At 36.3% G+C, this 21,623-nt stretch overlaps 1 protein-coding gene and 1 long non-coding RNA gene across 4 annotated transcripts in view; one reads left to right on the top strand and one right to left on the bottom strand.

Annotated features, from left to right (window-relative positions):
* The window catches only part of SAMD12 (sterile alpha motif domain containing 12), a 506,789-nt gene that overhangs the window by 309,364 nt on the left and 175,802 nt on the right, over nt 1-21,623 (top strand). For 2 of the 3 annotated variants that reach the window (XM_074201408.1, XM_074201407.1), the window contains exon 5: nt 7,492-20,762. The exons of the other annotated variant lie outside the window; for it this stretch is intronic. In XM_074201408.1, coding sequence (XP_074057509.1) covers nt 7,492-7,565 — 74 coding nt within the window. In that variant the 3' untranslated portion in view covers nt 7,566-20,762. Of the gene's footprint in view, nt 1-7,491; nt 20,763-21,623 lie in introns of those variants that run through there. 3 annotated transcript variants of the gene reach the window in all.
* Nucleotides 397-16,769, bottom strand: LOC141498327 (uncharacterized). The gene is made up of 5 exons (XR_012471608.1): nt 16,733-16,769; nt 16,091-16,215; nt 14,695-14,781; nt 10,319-10,390; nt 397-779 (listed from the first exon to the last, which is right to left on the bottom strand). It is a non-coding gene; the product is annotated as an uncharacterized LOC141498327 (long non-coding RNA).

Genomic DNA, 21,623 nt, shown 5'->3' with positions numbered 1-21,623 from the left:
AACCATTAATATTTCTAAGCTTCTTATGGATCTATGATCCCATGAATGCAGATTTTCATTCCAATGGTATGAATCCCAATTTATTCATGACTACCAATTTTCTCTGATTCTTGTCCAAGTTCTGCCATAAATTTGCCACAAGGTTCCATCCAAAAATGGAGAGAGACTTTCTTCCTTTTTCCTCCTCACAGGTGGTTCATTGGTAATCTCTCATGCTCTCTCCATCTCTTTTAATGGCATATTTTTCTTAAAGCTTGAAAATGCCATTAGACTCTTTGCTAATCTCAAAAGAACTCTGAAAATTCTATTCCTTCCCTCTCCTCCTTATCTTAAGATGTTCTGGGATAGTTTGCATTCCTTCTAATGGAAAAAGGAAGACAGCTTCCTTCTTGATGATATGATTAATAACTTTATTAATTATGATGATGTTTTATGTGTATATTATATACATTATCTATTTCATGCACATTATATACTTTATACACATTATTTATATTTTTACATTTGTGCCCTTTATGATCCATGGATGCTGTAGTAGAGAAATAAGTGGTACTTAGGAGTTTTCTCCATAGCAGCATCCTTGGCTGCAGATACTTGAATGATGTAATAAGAGTTGGAGAAAAGCATGCTTCACAAAGGGATGCTCCTTTTTTTGTCAGAGGATTCCCTCAAGTGGTGAATGTGCCAGATGAAGGCAGTTCATATTGTTCCATAAGTCATTACAGCAAAAACATTTCCTGGCATTTTACCATCAGCAAGTGCCTTTGTAATCAGTGGCTCTGGGTATGGGAAGAAGTACATGTGCATTGTTAAGCAGAGGCATTTACAGCTTATTAAAAGTCAGCATTTCCCCCCACCCCCACCCCAAGGACTCTTTCAGCAAAATCGAAACATAAATGTAGTTTCTTAGCATTCAGTTACTTCACAATGAGGATCTTCATGACCCTCTGTCTTTTGGAAGAATGTTCCAAGAGCATAACACTGCTCTCTCTTTCCAGAACAATGTCTTCAAACTACTGCTGTAGACAAAGAGCTTTAATATGATCCTCTACCTCACTGAAGAACACCTAAGCTTCAACATTCATAAAGTTGAAAAGGGACCCTCTGCCTTTAAGCAAGGCAATGCAGGGCAAATTATGTAGATTTTACATTTATTTATATCAAATTGCTCTGTGTTCTAGCTCTATGTTCTAGCTCCAATGTTCTAGCTTGCTCCATTCCATTATAAAACTCCCTCTCTACTTATCAACCCCAGACTGCCTCTTATGACTTCTTATTATACTAGACAACAGATTAGTGCTTAGTCTGAGTCATTCACCTATTTAACCATGAGCTTTAACTACAATAGATTCTTATAGAACTAGGAAGAACCTTAGAGGTCTATTCTCATCTTACAAAGTGACAGTGGAGAAAAGTAAAGCCCAACATCTTACAATGGTAGAGAAAAGTGAAGCCCACCATTATAAAATGGCTGAGCTGAACGGAGAACTTAACTCTTCTCCTAGATAGTTTCCTGAGCTGGTCATTAGTAATGTATGGGATTGGAATATTGGTTTCCATTCATAGGCAACTCAGAGATGTGATCAGAGCTGGAAGAAACATCAGTTGTTATTCAATCATTTTTCAGTTATATTTGACCCTTTGTGATCCCATTTTGACAGGGATACTGGAGTAGTTTGTCATTCCCTTCTCCAGTTTATTTCACAGATGAAGAAATGGAGGTAAATAGGATTGAGTGACTTGCCCAGGGCCACATAGCTATTAAGTGTCTGAGGCTGGATTTGGATTTAAGAAGATGGATCAGGCTGACTCAGGCAGGATACTCTCTCCATTATACCACCTAGCTGCCTAGGAAGGACCTCAGAAACCATCTAATCCAGACTCCCCTCATTTTGCAGATCAAGAAAGCCAAGCCCAGGAAGGTTAAGTGACTTCCTAGGATCAAATATTTAGAGGTCATTCAGTCCAAACCAACTCCTGCCCATTTTTCAGGTGAGAAAACAGATACCCAGAGTCACACAGATAACAAGTACCTAAGTAAAAGTTTAAACTCAGGTCTTTCTGATTCTGAGTCCAGGATTCTATTCCTTATATCTTGCTTGCCCAACATCACAAAGGTAATAAATATCAAAGGTGAAATTTGAACCCAGGTCATTGAAACAAATATAAATTAAATTTAACTAAATTTTCACATATCACAAAGCTTTGCCTCTATGTATTTTAAAACTTTGTAGAGTCTGGGATGAATCAATCATTTAAGGAACATTTTTAAGTTCTTCCTGTGGGCCAGGCCCTACGCTAGGCTCTCCAGATATAAAGACAAAAATGAAATAGTTCCTTCACAGGAAGCTTACATTTCATCAGAAGAGATAACATGTATATATACTATTTGCATAATAAATCAATACCAGAAATTTCCAGCATCATACAACTTATGGGAATATTTAGGGAGCATTGCTTAGTGGTTATAAAAAATCATTTGACCCAATCAAAGTGAAAGATTGAAATGTCCACAGTATACTAACTCAAAATCTACTCACTTATTTAATAGGCCTGCATTTTCTGTATTTTCTCCAATAAAATGTTTTCTTTTGTTGGCAATCTGAGATAAACTATCTTGTGACATTTAATTTTTTAGAACTAAACTTATGAGTAAGGAAACTGTGAAACATTTGGGATTTTCTATCATGCAATCATCTGTCTGGCATCACTGTTTATGGTCATTCCCTGAATCAAACCATTTAATTTTCTAGACTTCTGTCTACCTTTCATTTAATCATAGCCTTAGTATTGCATGGTCTTAACTTTTTCCTCCCTCATTGTATTAGGCTTATTTTTCAAGTTAATATCATTTTACTAATGTTTAAGAGTCAGCAGGTTGTAGGGGGAGGACAATTCCCTAAGAGATCAAGTCCTCCTCTGATAGAGTTGGGGTTCAAGTTCTCCAATGTCACATACTAGAACTGTGACCCTGTGAGCAAGTCACTTAATCTCTCAGCTCCTCCAAGCAACTTTTATGGTTATATTATTGTATTTGTATTACAAGTGCCTAGGAGAAAGCTTTAGATTAATCACTCAATAAATGTTGATTAAGCTAATGACAGAGGAAGTTTCTTTACCTTGAGTTCTATATGCTAATGAAACCACAAAGTCAAAACTACTCTTCTCAGTTTTATGGTAGAAAGGGGATAGTCAATTAGCAAGATGTTTTGGGTCACCTTTCTCCTTCAGCACTATCCACTTGGGTCATTTTCATCTATTAACATCTTATGTATCTAGCTATTCAGGCATGGTTGGCAAGAACATTGAAAACCCTACCCATTCCTCTTTGCTTTCAGGAATGCTGACCTAATAGTTTCCTTCCCCTTTTGACATTAAAAGAAAAAAAAAAATTCATTACTATTCCAAAATATTTCCTCAATATGAGGGTATACTTCTTTTAAAATGGAATTGTTATTCATTTTATTAATCATGCTAGCAATAATTAATATAAATGGTCAATGAAATTCTCAAATACCGAATACTCTCCATAGAACCCTCTCAGTGATTATATGCCTTTGGAAGATTAGGTGTTCCTGAGGGCTTTGGTAGCATAGAATCTGAGTTCAAAATGACCCTCAACATTTATTTCCTATGTGATTTGAGACTTGAGAAAGAGAATGAGGTCTTCTCTTCCTAGGCCTCATTTTCCTCAAGGTTGAAGGAAGCAGGAAGTTGACCAAGTGACCTCTGAGTTCTAATTCAGTTCTAGATATCCATGAATCTGTTAATCCCAAAATTTGATTTCCTTCTAGAGGCCTTTACAAATTGCTTCTAAACAGTTTCCAAAGGTGTCGAGAAGTGGTGATATAGAATAGATAGCATCATAAAGAATATAGGTCACAGTCATGGTCTGGAATTCATGCATCTACCCTCACTTTTGCAGACTGCATATATGTTATAGGCTTATGATGCTTGAACTAAATGTCTCTGTTCTATCTTCTAATGGAGATATCTAAAATTCTATCATAATCTTAACCTTAATTGCACATATATTTTGGTGCCAGGAAATTTTAACTTTCATCAATTCTTTAAACCTTTATAATAAATCTCATGATAGTGTTGACCCTTGCATTCAATTAGCAGCTGTGAGGAAATCACAATTCAGAGACCTGGGAATGCAGGTGTGGAAAGAGAACAGAGATTTATTAAAAAATGTTACAACACAAAAGAAAGTGATAGGAAAGTTAAATAGGGATTAAAGAAAAGGCCACATAATTCTCCCTCTGATCTCCTTAAATTCTCCCTCAGGGTCCAAGGGAGGGGTGTTGATCTGTTGATCACCAAGCCCCCCCTTAGAGATTTTGCCTTTGCCGAGGGGTCTCTTATGGGTTTCCAGCTCCTGAGTGCCTTGGCTGCCCAGAACCAAAGAGTGCAATCTAGATCAGATTGAAGGTCAGGCCCTCTTGGCCTGACAATATAGGAAGAAGGAAGATGCCCTTAACAATGCAAAAAATAAATTTACAAAATTTGTCTCCAGCTGGTCTCAACACTCCCTATGCCCATGGTTCCCTGCATCAATTAAATACCTTACTATCGGATAGGTACTCTTAAGCTTTGGGGATGGATACAAAGAAAGAAAAGAAACCAAGAATTTCATGTTCTGATTGGGATTCCAGTATGGAAACAATTTATGAAGAAACAAATTAGAAATAAAATAAATTGGAGCTAATAACACAGGGAAAGGGGATCAGGAAAAGCCTTGTAGAAGGTAGAATTTTTGAGGAAGCCATGGAAATCAGGAGACAAAAGATGCTATCCTTCCTATAGCAGATTCTTTTAGAGTTCTAGCATTTTATTTGTCAACTTGATGCCAGTTTACATTCTGTTGTATTCATCATAAGGTTGCTTCACTGTCCGAGTTCTCAAAGTTCATTGTTGCTAAGTCAAGTGGAGTTGTTTTCTTGTGTTTGTTTTCTGAACTGAGGCTTGAAAACTAAACCTTGCGTCTTTCTGATGGCATTGCTCCCTTTTTCACACTCTGGGTCCCTAATACTGACAAAATAAAATCTTTGCTATTCCTCAAACACAACTTTCTACCTCAGTTTCCTATTCTGTAAAATGAAAGTGTTGAACTAAATGACTTCTGTAATGATGTCTTCCACCTCTAGTCCCTGCTGCATGGCCAACACAGAGATGACTGTTTCTACAGAAGTGTCCTTAGATACTAATGGAAGTTTACTCCTTTCCTGTTTACTGTTGGAGACCTCTGGAACTCTTTCTGTGTACTACAATATGTAGAAACTCTATAAAGCACTTCTCTTGCCTCATCTTTAGACTACTCACTGATAAAATGCTTGAATTTTTTTCCAAAGAGGTTATTTCAGAGTTTTCCCACAAGTGACATGGCCACTTTTTTCACCATGAGTCAATTTCCTGTAGCCTAGACTTTGTCTCATTAAAGTATTTCCTTTGTAATATGTGTAATATGCTTCCCAGAAAGTATGTCCCATGGAAACATGATTCTAATGCTGAAAGGGAACTAAGAACTCATCAGGTCCACACTCCCCATTTAAAAGTGAAGGAAATTCTAATGCTAAAGTTACTTGACCAAGGTCACACATTAGAAGAGCCTTGATCATCAGGAATTCAGTTTCCAGTGGGTAGCCTAGTCTCCTGCCTATCATAAATAATAATTATTGGTTAATGATGATGATGCACTGTTAGTTTCCATTACTCTTAATATTATTATATGTGGAAGCTGATATAAGATCCAAGGAGAGTTTTAGCCTTTTTAAAAGATGGGAGTATTAAAGCTAAAAATGGAATAAAAATAGTCTCTGGGAGAAACTATTTTTCTGATCAGTAGGTAGATTCAAAAAGAATTTACTAAATAGATGCTACTTAGGCAATTCAATCAATAAAACCATCATTTATCCTATTCACCAAGCCAAAACATATCAAAGGTGTGTTAGATATAATAAACCTCCTGCTGATTCTACCTTTTCACCATCTCTCAAATATATCTCCTTCTTTCCTCTTAACATTCTCACCACTCTAATGTCCCTCATCATCTCATGCTTAGATTATTATAACAGCCTTCTACTTGTTCTCTCTTCTTCAAATCTTTCCTGATTGCAGATATAAATTTGATTATCCAAAAGGGCAGATCTGACCATATCATCCCCTACTCAGAAAATTCCAGTGGCTCCTATTATCCTCTAAATTAAATATAAAATCTTTTGTTTGGATTTTAAATCCTCCCTAATTTACTCCCTTTTTATGTTTAGTTTTCTTTTACTTTGTTCCCCTCTGTATTCTGAAAATTCAGAAAAATTGACTTTCTTCCTATCCCTGGTATGTAACACTCAAGTTCCCATCAGATCATTATTCAATGTTGGTTCTCCATGTCTGAAATTCTCTCCCTCCTCTCTCTATCTCCTGGCTTTCTGGTTTTCTTTAAATCCAATTTAAAATCCCACCTTATATTAAAAAAAAAAGTGTTTTCTAATCCCCATTTATGCCTTCCTTCTCTGTTACCATCTCCAATTTTGTGTAAATCTTGTTTGTATATGGTAATTTGTATTTTGTCTCCTCTGTTAGACTGTAAGCTCCTTGAAGGCAGAGTGTTCTTGACTTCTTTGTTATCCCTAGAATTTAGCCTAATAATGATTAAACATTTATGGCCAATGTTGGAGGTGGAGGAAAAGGGAGGGAGGGAGAAAATGTAAAACTCAAAACCTTGCAACAAAATGTTGAAAATTACCTTTCCATGTATTTGGAAAAAATAAATAAACATTAGCCCAGAATTCCTTTTAAAAGTTAAAAAAAATGTCAGGCACATATTAAGCACTTGACAAATGTTTGTTAACTTGACACAAGGCCCCAAACAGATAACTCTGATGGAAAGGAGATGATTTATTTTTTCCTTACTTTGAGGAACAAAAACAAAGTTGTCTTTCTACTACCTGCTGCAAATACTCATATCATTTTATTGTTAATAGAAAAATTAAAGGGAACATGGGGAAAGTGAAAATAATGACCCAAGGACTGTCAGAAACCTTTGTTTTTAGAGACATATTAGAAAATTCCACTGGTATAATTAAGACAGGCAGAATTTTACGGCTTCATCTACAGATCCTTCAACTTTAGGCATCCTTAATAAGCATTCTCTCCCCACTCTTCACCCCTCCCCAAAGGTCAAGTATATCAAATGCTCTCCAAAACTACTGATTTATCACAAAGCTTCTCTTCTTTTAAAAAGAAACTTTTCATTCACTCAGAGGTCTTTCTGTAATGTCCTTTTAAAAATTAATGTTGCAATCTATTCAAATAAAAGTTTACTCCTAATAGCTTTCATGCTTCATATGATACAGCCTACCGTATTTGTTCAAGTCAAACTCTGAGAGCCAGGGCAGAGGGAATATAGAGATATCTAAGTTGCATTAAACCGCCCAAATATCTGACTACTAAGCAATCAAATGTTTTTGTTTTGTTTGTTTAAATCTCTAGACTTGACATCATCACCAGGCAGAGATGCTGGCTTTGAGTTTCCTGGAGCACCCAAACAAATTGAACAATCTTAATCCTGTTAGATCAATAGGTGAATTTTGCAAGTTGCCATCCTAATTGATTTAATTGAAATTGATTCAGCACAAATGAGTGCACAGGAAAGTATCATGAGTGACCTCAAGGGTTTATGGTGTTGATTGACTTTATCTGAGTTGATGTAACTTTGGTTTACATGCCTAAGTGGTCATTATTTTCAGTTATTTTGAAAGGGTAAAAATGAGGGGGAGGCAGTATAAAATCAGAAAAGGAGTTGATAGAAGAGTCAGAAGGCCTGTGTTGGAATCCCAGATGTTTCTGACCACCTGTATGATTCTAAACAAATCACTAACTCCTGACTTCAATTTCTTCACACATTAAAATAAGACTTTTTCATCTCCAAGGTCAAAACTCATTATAATAAACCATAGTAAATGTGAAGGAGACGTTTTTACATTATCGTAAAGTTTTACCATCTCAAATATTATGTGATTGAATAGAACCTCAGCTAGAACTTGGAAATCTTTTTTTTTAATTCACGAACATTTTCATTGTAATATCATTTGTCCTTACAAAATTTGATATGACCTGATATGTGTGTACATTAGTATCTTTTTCTTGCTGCTCACTCCCCCTTAAACTATGTTATATCTAAATATGAAATACCAAACAAGACTAGAGAAAAGCAATTAGAAGATTTCTACCATACACTCTACAAGCCAGTGAGGCTAGATACAAAGGCAGTTTTATTCCTGGTATTCTATATATGTAACTTTAAATAAAAATACTTTTGAATCTCACAAGTATGACTGAGTTTTAAATTTACCCTCTCATTAATCAAGTTTCCATATGCTTGCTTCTCATATCAGACACTTGAGCTCATCACATGTTTGACACTTCCAATCAACTCTCAAGTTTGTTTAAATTAAGAATATCTCCACGGACCAACTAAATCGTTGTGTCAATTAAAAGGACAACTGCTTCTTTTAATATTAACGATTTAATATCCTCTCCATTGAGAGTATAAATAAATCCCTGATTAATGAATATACTAACTGTTCTGGATAGTAGACAAATGTCTATGTTTTATATGATATGCATGTATTTTATTTGTGCGCATTATCCATCACACAAGTTTGGGAATTTTGTCAATGGGCAAAAATTTCCATCTCAGCAAAATACAGATCTCCTTTGACCTTTAAGAAATTCTGATTCCTAATAGTTGTATTAGTTTTGATATTCATTCAAAAGCTAGATTTTCATCCAATCCTACCTTCTTTCAAGTTTATTCACAAGTATTTTGGAACACCTACTAATGTGCTCAGAACTGTGTGGGCTGCAGTGAAATACTGTAGATGTTTTTGAGAGTACAAAAGAAACAAATGGCACATTTCTAAGTCCTTAGACTCCTTATGGTCTGATTGGGGAGACATGACTTTCACACATGAAAAAAAAAAAATTTCACCTGCATCCTTCCAGAGTGACTGTCTTCTAAATGATACTAATTGACAGCTATTTGTAGTTCATTACAAATCTGGGTTCAAGTCTCTGTCTCTGTCTCTGTCTCTGTCTCTCTCTCTCTCTCTCTCTCTCTCTCTCTCTCTGTCTCTCTCTCTGTCTCTCTCTCTCTCTCTCTCTGTCTCTCTCTCTCTGTGTCTCTCTGTCTCTCTCTCTCTCTCTCTCTCTCTCTCTCTCTCTCTCTCTCTCTCTCTCTCTCTCTCTCTCATTCTCTCTCTCTCCATACTGATCCTGTAAAATGGGCCAATTAATTTGACTCTCAAAGCTCTAAGCAAATCAATGATTCTGAGTGGAAGGGATGTCTATACTGGGTTTTCTCCACACTGATGAATTCATAATTTCATATCCAACAATTATTTTTACAAGACTGCAAAAATGTGTAGAATCATAGATTTAAAGCTAAAAGAGCCCTTGGAAAAGAAATAGTTCATTTTGTGAAAACTCTCTTTTTTAAAACTTGATTAATTTGTACAAGGTCACGAATGTACTAAGTTTGAACCCATACTCTCTAGTCCTAGAGTCAATTTCCTTTCTACTATTCCATGCTACCTTATTTCACATCTGGATTAACAATTTCCAGTTAGTAGAATGACTTGATTGTAGTAGATGCTTCATAATTATTTGCTCAATTATATACATATATACATATATATATATATATGAAAGTGAACTTAAAGTATATAATTTGATGAGGGAGGAGTGTCTGTCTCTATGACACAGAGAAAGAGGTACAGACACATACAAACACACTGATTTCTCCCTTATTAGAAAATAATCTTCTTTAAGACAAATTTTTCCTATTTGTATCCCCAGCACCAAGAATAGGGCCTTACACAGAGTAGGTGTTTAATAAATGCTGATAAGTTCACCAGAGGAGTATTAGCATATGTTTTAAGCCTAAAATTAACAATGTCACTAATCATTAGGGATGAATATTAAACAACAACTTTGACAGTTTTTAGGAAAACGTGTCAAAAATCATTGTTTAATATTCACTGGCTACTTGTCTGTGCAGACTAGTCTAGAATAAATCTCTCTATAGTATTAGTAAGCCAGGATCAATTAACATTATTCTGCCAGGATTCTTTAACACATGCTAATTCTCAGGATGTCTCTTTTTCCTTCTCAGAAGAAAGAATGAATTGGGTAAACTCTATTCAAATCTTTTTAGGGAACAAAATGTTCTGCCACAACAATTCCCTGCCCTTTTAAAGGAAAGGAAACGGGCATTTAAAACCATGTGGAATGCAGCTGTGGCGTCTGGTTGTCATACCTTCGGCAAGTTCCTACTCTTCTTGGCTATTCAGAGATATAAACTTAGTAATCACCCAAAGTGGCAAAGTCCCTGTGGGTAAAGAACAGCACTTGTGATTTGGTGCTATCAAATTGAGTTTTGGAAAAACGGGATGGAATATACTTCTACAAAACCTTATTCATTACCTTGAAAAGCTCACTGCCAAAAACTATGGCATGAAGGACTTTAAGAGCCACCATTTCAGACAACCCAAGGGGTCACCTACTCCCTTAAAACAGGAAATATGCTCTTATTTGGAAACAAATCATCTCTTTGTTCTTTCCTTTGCACTAGAGTGGAGCCAAAATTATGATGGCTACTGGTAATTTCCATTGTTAGGCTAAGTATGCTTTCTAGTCAATGGGCCCCATGGGTTACTCCAGCATGAAGAGTCAGGAACCTGAAAGTATTCATGTTTCCTCTGTTTTAAAATAGATATTTCTAGATATAACCTGATATGAATATAAAAATAATTTTAATAATTACTACAAGTTCTTCAAGAAGCTAGTTTAGAGTTGAGAGTGCTAGAAGACATAGAAATCTCCAGAATCTAAGTAAGGAGGACATCTCATTAATGTGGCAGCAGGGTAGGGGAGACACCATGGTGTTAAGAGCAAGAGGACTGTTTTGTTCTCTGGACTGGGGGTGGCTATCTCTTAGAGCACAGTGACCATTTTGGTAACACTCAGTGTGAGAGTACTTTCTGAGTAGCCCTTCACTATTCCATACATCTATTCACATAAATAAGCCAAACCACATCCAGGATAGATGGGAGGATTGTTCACCTGAACCACAGAGACAAAAATGAGTCTTGCTGATCAGGAGTGTTTCCCAAGATTATTGGAATGGCTATGAGAGCATGTGCCAGAAATTCTATAGGCTTCCCTGGATGCCAGTCTGCCAGCAAAACCTTTCTTGATGGCAACAAGAATAGTGTTAGAGGGTCCTCTCCCACCCCCCAAAAAAATTAGATATGTGAGATAAGTGACCCTCCTGGTTTGAGTTTAATGACCTTTAATGACCCCACTTCCAAAAAATCATCTTCAAATTCCAAAGAACCATCATCAAATGGAATCTATATTTTGTAAAGTGAACCAAAATCTAAACATCTACATACTACAATGGATAGAGCTCTGGACCTGGTTCAAATCCAGCCTGATACTTAATAACAGTGTGACCCTAAGCAAGTCATTTAACTTCAGTTTGCTTCAAATTTCTCAACTGCAAAATGGGGATAAAAGTACTTACCTTCCAAGGTTACTGTGTGGATCAAATTAGAAAATAATTATACATCATCAGACACATAAAAAGGGCTATAAATGAATGTTGGCTATTATCATTATATACTTGGTAAGCATTTGCTACCAGAAAATCAGCATGAGGAATTAATTGTACAAGATATATAGCTTTATAACTTCCATTGAATTGCCTCTGACCTAATACAGTCTCTTTGTCAGCCAGCAATTTAGCAAAAGATTTTCCCATGTCTGAGGACTTTTCATTTTCTGTGAATAAGTTCAAAGGATGAGGTTGGAAAGCTTCTGTGTATTGCTCTAAATCTGTGTACTTTGAATGCTTTGATTGGATCAAGGTGTGGAGACTGAAGATCACTCCTAATATTTTAGACAAGTTCTTTCCCAGTACTGTGGGTGGCCAGGTTTTAGGTGTTTAGAGGTTTTTCATTGTTATGAATGAGATCATAGAGCCATTGCCTGGGAAAGGATAGATAGGGGAAGGAGATATCAAACAAACAAAATGGTAGGAACAACAGGGGGTTTGTACTTAATAGCTAGCTTCAAATAAATGAAAGCCTGTCATTTGGAAGAGGTTTGGTTGCTTAGCCTAGGAAAATTTTACTTCAGTATGACAAACAAACACAAAAATACCCTTGGCCATTTGTTGTTGTTCATTCATTTCATTCTTATTTGACTCTTTTTGGAGTTTTCTTGGCATAGATACTGAAGTGGTTTTCCATTTAGGTCTCCAACTCATTTTACAGATAAGGAAACTGAGGCCAACTTAAGAAGTGTCTGAGGTCAGATTCGAACTCAGGCCCCTCCTGACTCCAGGACCAGCACTCTCTCCACTACACCATTAATCATTAGCACTTTCCAAAAATAGAATGGACTGCCAAAGCTCTTCAAAAGCTGGATGATAACTTGACCATATGGTACAGGAAAGATTCCCTTTAGATGCATTTGATTTTCATTCAATCACTATACTCCAGGAGACCCTTGAAATTTGGAGTCTCTGATTCTAGAAAGCATAGTCACCACATCATAGATTCTAGCTGAGAGGGATCTTAGGGACTACCAACTCAAGTCCTTAATTTTAGGAAAGCAATGAAGGCCACAGAAGTTGAGTGAGCTATGAGTGGCAATATCAGGTCCTTCAGTGTGTGTGTGTTTACTATATGTTCCTGGTCTTGTCATTGTTACCTTCACAACAGAGGACCTCTATCCTTCTTGATAAAAATGAATGAAGATATCATAATTTTCCCTTTAGAATGTTTGTTGATCTTTTCAACTCTCAGAAGTTGGATTATTGTCTCTAAGCTGATTTCCAGATGAATATAACTAGTCTTAGTATCTCTTAAGCTAAAGTCAACAAGTGCCTTTTCAACATATTGAAATGAATAAAACAGAGTCTTCTCAAATCCAACATGTCCCTAACAGAACTCATTAACTTTCCCCTGAACCCTCTCCTCTTCCCCACCACCAACACCCCTGTCAACTTACATCTGAAGGCAGCATCAGTCTCAGCCTTTACCCACTCTACAAGTCCCCAACTACTGCATCTCTATCTCCATGATATTCTATTCCCATAGCCACCACTTAATTCAGATCTTTCACCTAGATTATTGCTGATCTTCCTGGGGGCAGCAATGTGGTACGGGTGATCAATAGAAGACAGGGACCAGAGTCAGGAAGACTAAGTCACTTAAACCTCATTTACTTTTGCCTCAGTTTCCTCATCTATAAAATGAGCTAAAGAAGGAAATGGCAAACCACTGTAGTATCTCTGCCAAGAAAACACCAAATGGGGTCACAAAGAGTTGAACCTAACTAAAAAACCACTGAACAACAAACAATAATAACAACAACAAGAACTTGTCCTACTTCAAGTCTTTTCCCACTGCAACCCATAAAACACAGCTGCCGAGGTGGTTTTTCTAAAGTATGGGTCTCACTGTTCCTCTCCTTGCCTCTGCCATTCAGTAAGCTCCAGTGACTCATTCTACCTTCAGATAAAGCAATTTTTTTTTATTTGGCCATTTCAAACCTTTCCTACTTTTAGCGTTTTCCCACACTTTGTTCCTCTTCATGTACCCTATGATGCCACTATGCTTGCTACTTGTTCTTCCTCACAAAACATCTTTCATCTTCCATCTCCAGACCTTGGGCTAGCTGTTCCCTCCTACCTAAAATACTTTCCCTTTTCATATCCACCTCTTAATTTCTTGACTTCCTTCAAGATTCAGATTAAATCTCAGCTATTGCAGGATGTCTACTCCCCTCTTCCCATTACTGAGTGCCTTCTCCTTTTAGATAACCTTTCATCTCTCCTCTGTGACCATTATTATTTGCCTGTGGTCTCCTCCATTGGAATGTATTTCCTTTAACGATGGGGACAATCTTTGCCTTTTTTCTTTTTGTATCCCTAGCACATACAACAAGTCTGGCAAATAATAGTCCATTAATAAGTACTTGTTGACTAACTTGACTAACTGGAAAATTTAACTGATCTCTTTTGCATATCGGAGAATCTCATTTAGGAAATCTTGCCATGTTCTGGCAGTTCTTGTCAACTGCATATATGAACATCCAAAGGCCCTTGCCATTCAAAATGAAATGTCCAGTTGGTCTCTACACCAAACCTCAAGCCATGAGAGTGGTAATTTTGTTGACAAACATGTATCTCCCTGTTATATATTTCACTCATTATTAATAATCAGAATCAAAGGGGTCTCTGTTGTTATATCTTTTTTAAGGAATCTTGAAAGATTCATCAGCATTATCATTCAACAGGCACTCAACCTTGAATGAGGACTTATAAAACTGAATTATAGCCAGTGGCTTGATAACCTCTCACATTGCCTTATTGTTTCAATAAATCCCCACCTTCTGCCTACCATTCTTTTTGACCTCAGCTGCTATCGTAATTATGAGTTCTCAGACCACTGCTCCCATCACACCCCCTTGCCTATTCTTGAATGCCATTGTTCTTATGTATATAGGAGTGACTCCAACCTTCTAATAGCATCATTGTTCAGGCATCTTGTCCCAGTTCTATTTGATGCATGCACAGGAACCAACAGGCTAGACCAAGAAAATAAAATTCCCCTCCCACCTCACCTTGCTGTTTTTCCATGTATGTCCTCTTATAGTAGAGGTACCCTGGCGGCATTGAAGATAAGGTAGAATTTTAGTAGTGTTTTTCTCCTTGACAAGAAAGAGAGAATTACATTATCATATGACAACTTCATAGGCATTGTCATTGAGGTGGGAGCATCTGAAGGAAAGAGTCAGAATACGATAATAATGCCAAAGATAGCAGAGGAAAGGAAGTCGTGTGGGAGGTGATACAGTCAAGGGGGAAAAAGTAGGTTTAGCCCCTCAGAGAAAATGGCTGTTTCTGTACATTTATTAAGGAGTTGCAGTGTTGTAGTCTAGGCTTCCTTATTATACCTGCTATTATGAAACTTAAATCCTGAAAGTAGACAGGTCCTTTTTTCAGGTAGCCAGAATTCTGAATCATGTTTCATTGTGGGAATTGTCTTCACTTTGGGCCTAAGTATAGCCATTATATATAGATACTCTGCTTTAAAAAAAATCAATAATAGGAAAAACTGAGATAAGGAATGCTAAATGAATTTATCTTTGACCCATATATATGTGACAAGCTTAAGACTGTGTGAAGAAGGTTTATAGCTAACTTCTTCACTTAGCCTTTTCATAGATTACTTAATCCTGGCTCAATTTTTTTTTTCTAATTTCAGTGTTTGGGAATACAGGTACTTACATGGGAACAACACACACAATATATAACTGTCCATTTTCAGAGATGACATTTCTTACTCTTCAATTATGTGATAAAGGTCCATTATATTGGGCATTCATTACTAGCTCTGCAAGTTTTGGAACCACCTCTACAACACACTTGCTATAGAGATCTCTGTTTTACTGTGACCCTCAGGCATGGAGTTTTTTTTGTTTGTTTGGTGTTTTATTGTTTGTTTTGTTTTGTTGTTTTGTTTTGTTTTTGCTCCAGGACTAAAGAATCCAAAACAGCATGATCTGATCCCTTCTAACCTGAAAGTCTCTACATTCGGATTTTTAAATTTTAATTAAATGAGGGGTGGTGAAGTACCTGTAAAATGGTTCATCAATGTTGCAATTATCAGCAGAACTTAGGTCAAGTTTTCTTTAATACTTAATGTCTAGGCCAGATAAATAAATCTCTAGTAACCAGGTGCATGTAACTAGTATAATTTCACTTTCCTTCTAGAAAGATTAGGTAGGGAGGGAGAGGAGGTATAGTAAAGCCTAAGAAACAAATATATTTGCTATCTCTGAAGTTATTCCTTTTTTAATTTTAGCCATTCCACCCAGAAGAGTGAAGGTGTGCATGTGTGTGTGTGTGTGTGTGTGTGTGTGTGTGTGTGTGTGTATGTGTGTGTTCTTTCAAAAGGTATTCGGTCTGACAACATCCCATTAAGGTGACTGGATAGCCACTTTGAGCATTACTTACCAAGCTCATGAACTTGTATTACAATATACTTAATTTTCTTAGGTTCATTTACAGAGAAAACAAAGGCATTAGAGATTTCCATAAAATCAGGTCAGCTGCTCAGGTGGAGCCATGGAGAGAGAGCTCTGTAATGCACAGGATGACGGGAATGAGTCTTCAGAGTCTTATTTTCTCCTTATTTTGTACCCTATTCGCTATGCTTGGCATTCCCTTGGGACTGCCTGGTCCCACTTAACACCTGTGACAGCTGCCAAAAGTTATATTTATGTATCCTCTTCCGTGGGAGGAGGACTTCCTTTTCTCTCTCCACAGTCTAACTCTACCTTTTGAGATTGGAGTCTAGGCTGTCCAGCCCTAGTCTTCTCAATGACCATGTTGACCTTTTTCCTAGGTAATAGAAAGTCTTAAGCTGAGATCATAAGGAAGTGGGTGAGGGATTTAGCTCAGAGAACTTAATATTTGCCCCCTTTTTCTACTATAGAACTCAATTTCTTTAGGTTGTCCCCTAAACAGGCCCTGTTCATAGCTTTGCTCTATACATCCGCCCAGGTACCCCCCATCTGGAGCTGCAAAACTTCCCACACTTATCTTCACCCTAGAATCATAAAACAAGAGAAAAACAAAGTCCCTTTGCTGAATTACCTGTCCCCTTAGGCTGCAGACATAGCACAGCCCCTTCTGGCACTTAGAACAATGCTGCTGTTCTAAGCAACTGACATTATCTGCAGATTCCACAGTTACCAACATTTTACTGAAAAAACTTAAAATGGCCTGCTTTTAATCAGCCAACATAAATGAGCTATTAGGGCTTCCCCATCCTCTCCCCCATTCCTCTTTCTGCTCCTAAAGTAGATTTGGCAAAAATGGGTCTGCTAGTTTTTGACTTATTTCATTTTAACTCCATAATTGAGGACTTTAGTGAGGTCAGGCAGAGGGAAAGAAATCGATTTTTGTTGCATCAATTTATGTTCTATAAGTGGCACTTTATCCTTTACTCCACCACCTAGATTTTGTTTTTCTATCAATATATTGATCCTATCAAAATTCTTCAGAACATTGATTAAAATACATTTGATGTTTTTAAAGGCTTCTTTAAAGCATCATAAAAATGACCATATCTATCATTTATTTGGTATTTATTTGTTTGACTTTATTGTCTTGTGGTATGTTATTAAAAACCTTGAGATTATCATCCAAAGGTAAAAAAAGACAGATGTTCTTATGCCATTGCCCAGCTGTTTCATACCTTTAAACCCAGGCAAACCTAAGCCAGCAAGTAAAAATGATGTCCTCTTTGGAAAAGGAAAGATAGGTCGGCAAAATCTAGCATGGAAAAGGTGAAGACCTCCTTCTTAATTAGAATGGAAGTTTTTCAGCATCTTAACATTTTGAGGAGAAAATGTCATCTTCATCCAGAAATGTCTCTTTTTTTTCCTTAAAAAGGAAAAATAGATTGAATTTTAGTAAGAGCCCTGAGTCATCTCAGCATTGTAGTCCAGAGGAAATCCGACCTCACTCTCTTACTAATTGGATAAAAATGTAAACAGTAAATTAAGGATATGATTAAAAATAAAGAGTTACTACAGAAACTATCAATAGTAAGTGCTTATTAACTTACATATAACACTGTGCTGAAATGTCAGCTTCAAACTGTCTGCTGAATCTGATTTGGTCTGTACAGATGAGTTTTCTAAAGGGGTAGAATCTCCCTCTTTGTAAACAGGGCTCCTAATTGCTATTTCTGTCCTTTTAGACTCATGGACATACTTTTTGGAAACCAAAGATTAGCTGGGCACTGGCCCTAAGCCGGGATGAGCATTATGTATTTAATCTACTGCCCTTAGTGCTTTCAGTACATTAAGTCTGCAATATTATGGCCCAAGATTTGAGTCTTTAGATCAGACTTTGCATTATTAAGTGAATAAAAACTTTATTACCCAACCCGTAGGAGGTGGCGAGAAGGTGGAATAAGGTTAAAGAAAGCATGTCAAGACTACATGCTTGGTCTCCCTGGTTCCAAGCCAGAGTCTGACATCAAGCAGTGCCTTTGTCAATATTATTGTTACCTATTTTCTCCAGGGATGGATTTAATGGACAAGGGAAGATTATATAAAAATCAGCTTGGGTATGTGCCTTCTCAATAACCTGTAAGAATCTGGCAAACACTAACTTGTTTACTACACATAGATTGACCTATTATGAGCCCCAGATGATTTGAAATGCTGTTTCTGATCAAATTTCCAAAATATAACAGGGAATCCTAAGAACAATCCCTATTTTCCCCTTATATCAATCTCATTTATTTATGCATTTTTTTCGTTCTTTCAACTTGTTGTACAGACAGACAGACGGATGGACAAACTGATAGATAGATAGATGATAGACAGACAGACAGACAGAGAGAGAGAGAAGACAGAAATGAATGAGACTCAACCTGTCCTCTGGGAGTTTGTGATCCATGGTGTACATTGTTGTTGTTGTTGTTGTTGTCGTTTGTCCTTCTTTCTCACAGAGGACCAAAGACATCAGGAGTGGGATGACTTGACTTGCAAGTGAATTGGATTTAACTGATACAGGGATGTGCAAAGTTATCAGCTTCACTCTATCCTTCAAAATCATCAGAGTCCAGTGAACAGACATAGGTCAAGATGTCTGACAATGGTCTCCTCCATTAGTAAATTAATGAATGAATTAATGGGTATTTATTAAGCACTTACCCCTTCTTTTGAGCACTGTAGATACAAACACTAAAGTGAGACAATTTCTGTCCTCAAGAATTTGCTTTATAATATAGGAAGATAACATAAATTGGAAAGTTTGGGTCTGTAGTCATATAGATTGTCAGTAGAGACATGCGGAAGCTTTGGTAGTATTGATTTGATTGAAGAACGATATTCTAATATACAATTGAAGTGTAAGGTGGATACTCTGGGTAATTTGAGGAAGGATGGAATTTCACAAAAGTCCCCAAGCCACCCATATCTTTATTATTCTTTGAACTCTACTTCTGGTACTCTGAACTTTCTTCTCCCATATGGGTGCTTTCTCTTCAACTCAAACTTTTGTTTCTCAGCAATCTTTAATGTGTTGTTTTCTTCCAATAGAATGGAAGCTTCTTGAGTGCAAGGACAATCTGCTTAAATCTGTATTGTCAATATTTAACACACTGCCTAGTCATAGGAAAAGCTTAATAAATGATTGTTGATGTAATTTCATTTGACTTAGAGGATACTTCATGGGAAATTAAATTGAACTTTAAAGAATAAATAGAATAATGGATAGTATAAATAGCATTGTGGTTCTGTGTATATAAAAGCATCATGATGCATTGTAAAAAACATTAGACTAGAAGGTGACTAATAATCCCAGCTCTAACAAAACATGTGACTTTGAACAACTCCCATCACCTCTCTTGGCCTATATAATATCTTCTGACTTGGATTAAATAATCTCTAATATCCTTTGACCTCTAATAAATGTATTTCCTTGTATATATAGTTGATTCAGTGATCTCAATATATCCTCCACCAATACAGATAACCAAAAATAGCTATTCATCCTGATTTATTCTTGTCCATGCCTTCACTCTTCCATTAGAAGTTCTATCCAATGAACTAGAAAAATTCCTCTAGTATTTTTTAATATTTCATGGTTATCCACTCAGCATGCACTACCTGTCCATTTTTGCTACTCACATCTACTTCCTTTTCTAGTAAAAAAAAATATGCCCTTGATAACACTAGCAGCTTATTCATCTATAAACTTATAGTAAACAATACATTGTGATTATTGCTGCTAAGGATCATAATAGCATTTATTTAGTACTTTAGAATTTACAAAGCACTTCACCTACATGCTTTCATTTGGTTATTAAAACCATTCTCTGAGAAAATAAACATTTTACCTGCATTATTGTCTCCATTTTACAGGTGAGAAAAGTGAGGCTTAAAGAGATTAAGTGACTTGCCCAGAGTCACTCAGCTAATAAATTGCCAAAGACAAAATTTTAGTCCAGGTCTTCATGACTCTAAGTCTATCATATCATGCCCTGTCATATTGCCTCTCCAAAGCATATTGATAAGATCAATATATGACAGAAAATTGTTTAAACAAAGGCTTTTTTCTACAGTGTGGACATGAATTACTTTTTGTATCCTCTATAGCAGGAAGAGAAGGAAGTTTACCAGTAGCCAGTTCACAATAACTAGCATAATAATTTGGATACAGTAGGTGCTCAATAAAAATTCACTGACTATATTCTTTAAAGACAAATCAGCAGGTTAATTCATTTAACAATTATTGAAAGACAAAATCATCCTTACAGTGCTGAGGGCCTATCCTTTGGTCTTGAGAGAAAAAAAGGCAAGATTCTCAAGGATCATCTTGGGTGACATATACTTAATGCAACAATAAAACACAGCAATTAAGAAAAAGAAAAAGGGCTTAATATACTAGTTGAGGACTTGATACTAAGCAAATCTTTAAAAGGAAGTAGGTACTTTGTCATCAGAATTCCTTCAGATAAGAAGAGAACCCCATTCAGGAATCATTTCCTAAATATTCAGTTACTCAGCTGTGTGGCTTCCATATATTTAGTCATTTTTCTATTCCTAAGCTCAATTTCCTATATATGTATATGTATGTGTGTGTGTGTGTGTGTGTGTGTGTGTGTATAGAGAGTATATTCTAAGAAACGAATATATCATATATATATATACATATATATACATATATATATATATATATATATATATATATATATGAACAGACACTCTCAATTCTCAATTTAAGTTCATCTTTTTTTTTTCTCTCCCCTCAGTGGAGAGTCTCTCAAGATTAAGAATGATACTTGTGAGGTGGAAGATGAAATAACCATTTGTATTTAATAGCCTGTGCATTCTAAAGCCTTTTCAAGAATACGTGTGTGATCATGTATACAAATATGTTTCGTTTTTTTTCTTTACCTTCCATTTTTGCACAAATGGTCTTGATTTTTCAATCATCCTTATTTCAATGTAGTGTACCTTTTTCTTTCCCAACAAGAAAATGTTCCTCTAAACTCCATTTAAAATGGCCCTAATTCTCCCTTATTCATTTTTTGATTCTTGACCACTTTGGAAAGATTGTGGTGATGTCATTATACAACTTTTGGGAAGCTTGGCAATCACCTGATCATCCTTGTGGGACCTCACCTAAACCAGAATGTGCCTGCTTTGAAACCAACAGATGGAGATTCCCCAGCCTCCATTAGTAAAATATTCCAAAGATGAACAATGATACTGTAAGAAAAGACCTCTTCTTATATCTGAATTTCTCATGTTGTAATTTCTCTATTTTCTTTCTTCTCGTGGGAAAGGATTACTATTTGGTATTCAATATGGAGAGCTCTAGGGTACAGGAAGAAATTAAGAAAACACACAGAAGAACTCTACCTTTAAAGCAACTAGATAAAATAAAATAAAATAAAATAATTTTGTGGTCACTTTTGGGAACATTAAGAGTTTCATTAAAAAATAATACTGTACTGGTATTA

This window comes from Macrotis lagotis, chromosome X (assembly GCF_037893015.1).
Source record: "Macrotis lagotis isolate mMagLag1 chromosome X, bilby.v1.9.chrom.fasta, whole genome shotgun sequence".
Taxonomy (NCBI): Eukaryota; Metazoa; Chordata; class Mammalia; order Peramelemorphia; family Peramelidae; genus Macrotis; species Macrotis lagotis.
The sequence above is the reverse complement of the archived record's forward strand: the minus strand, read 5'-3'. Positions and strand labels throughout refer to the sequence as shown.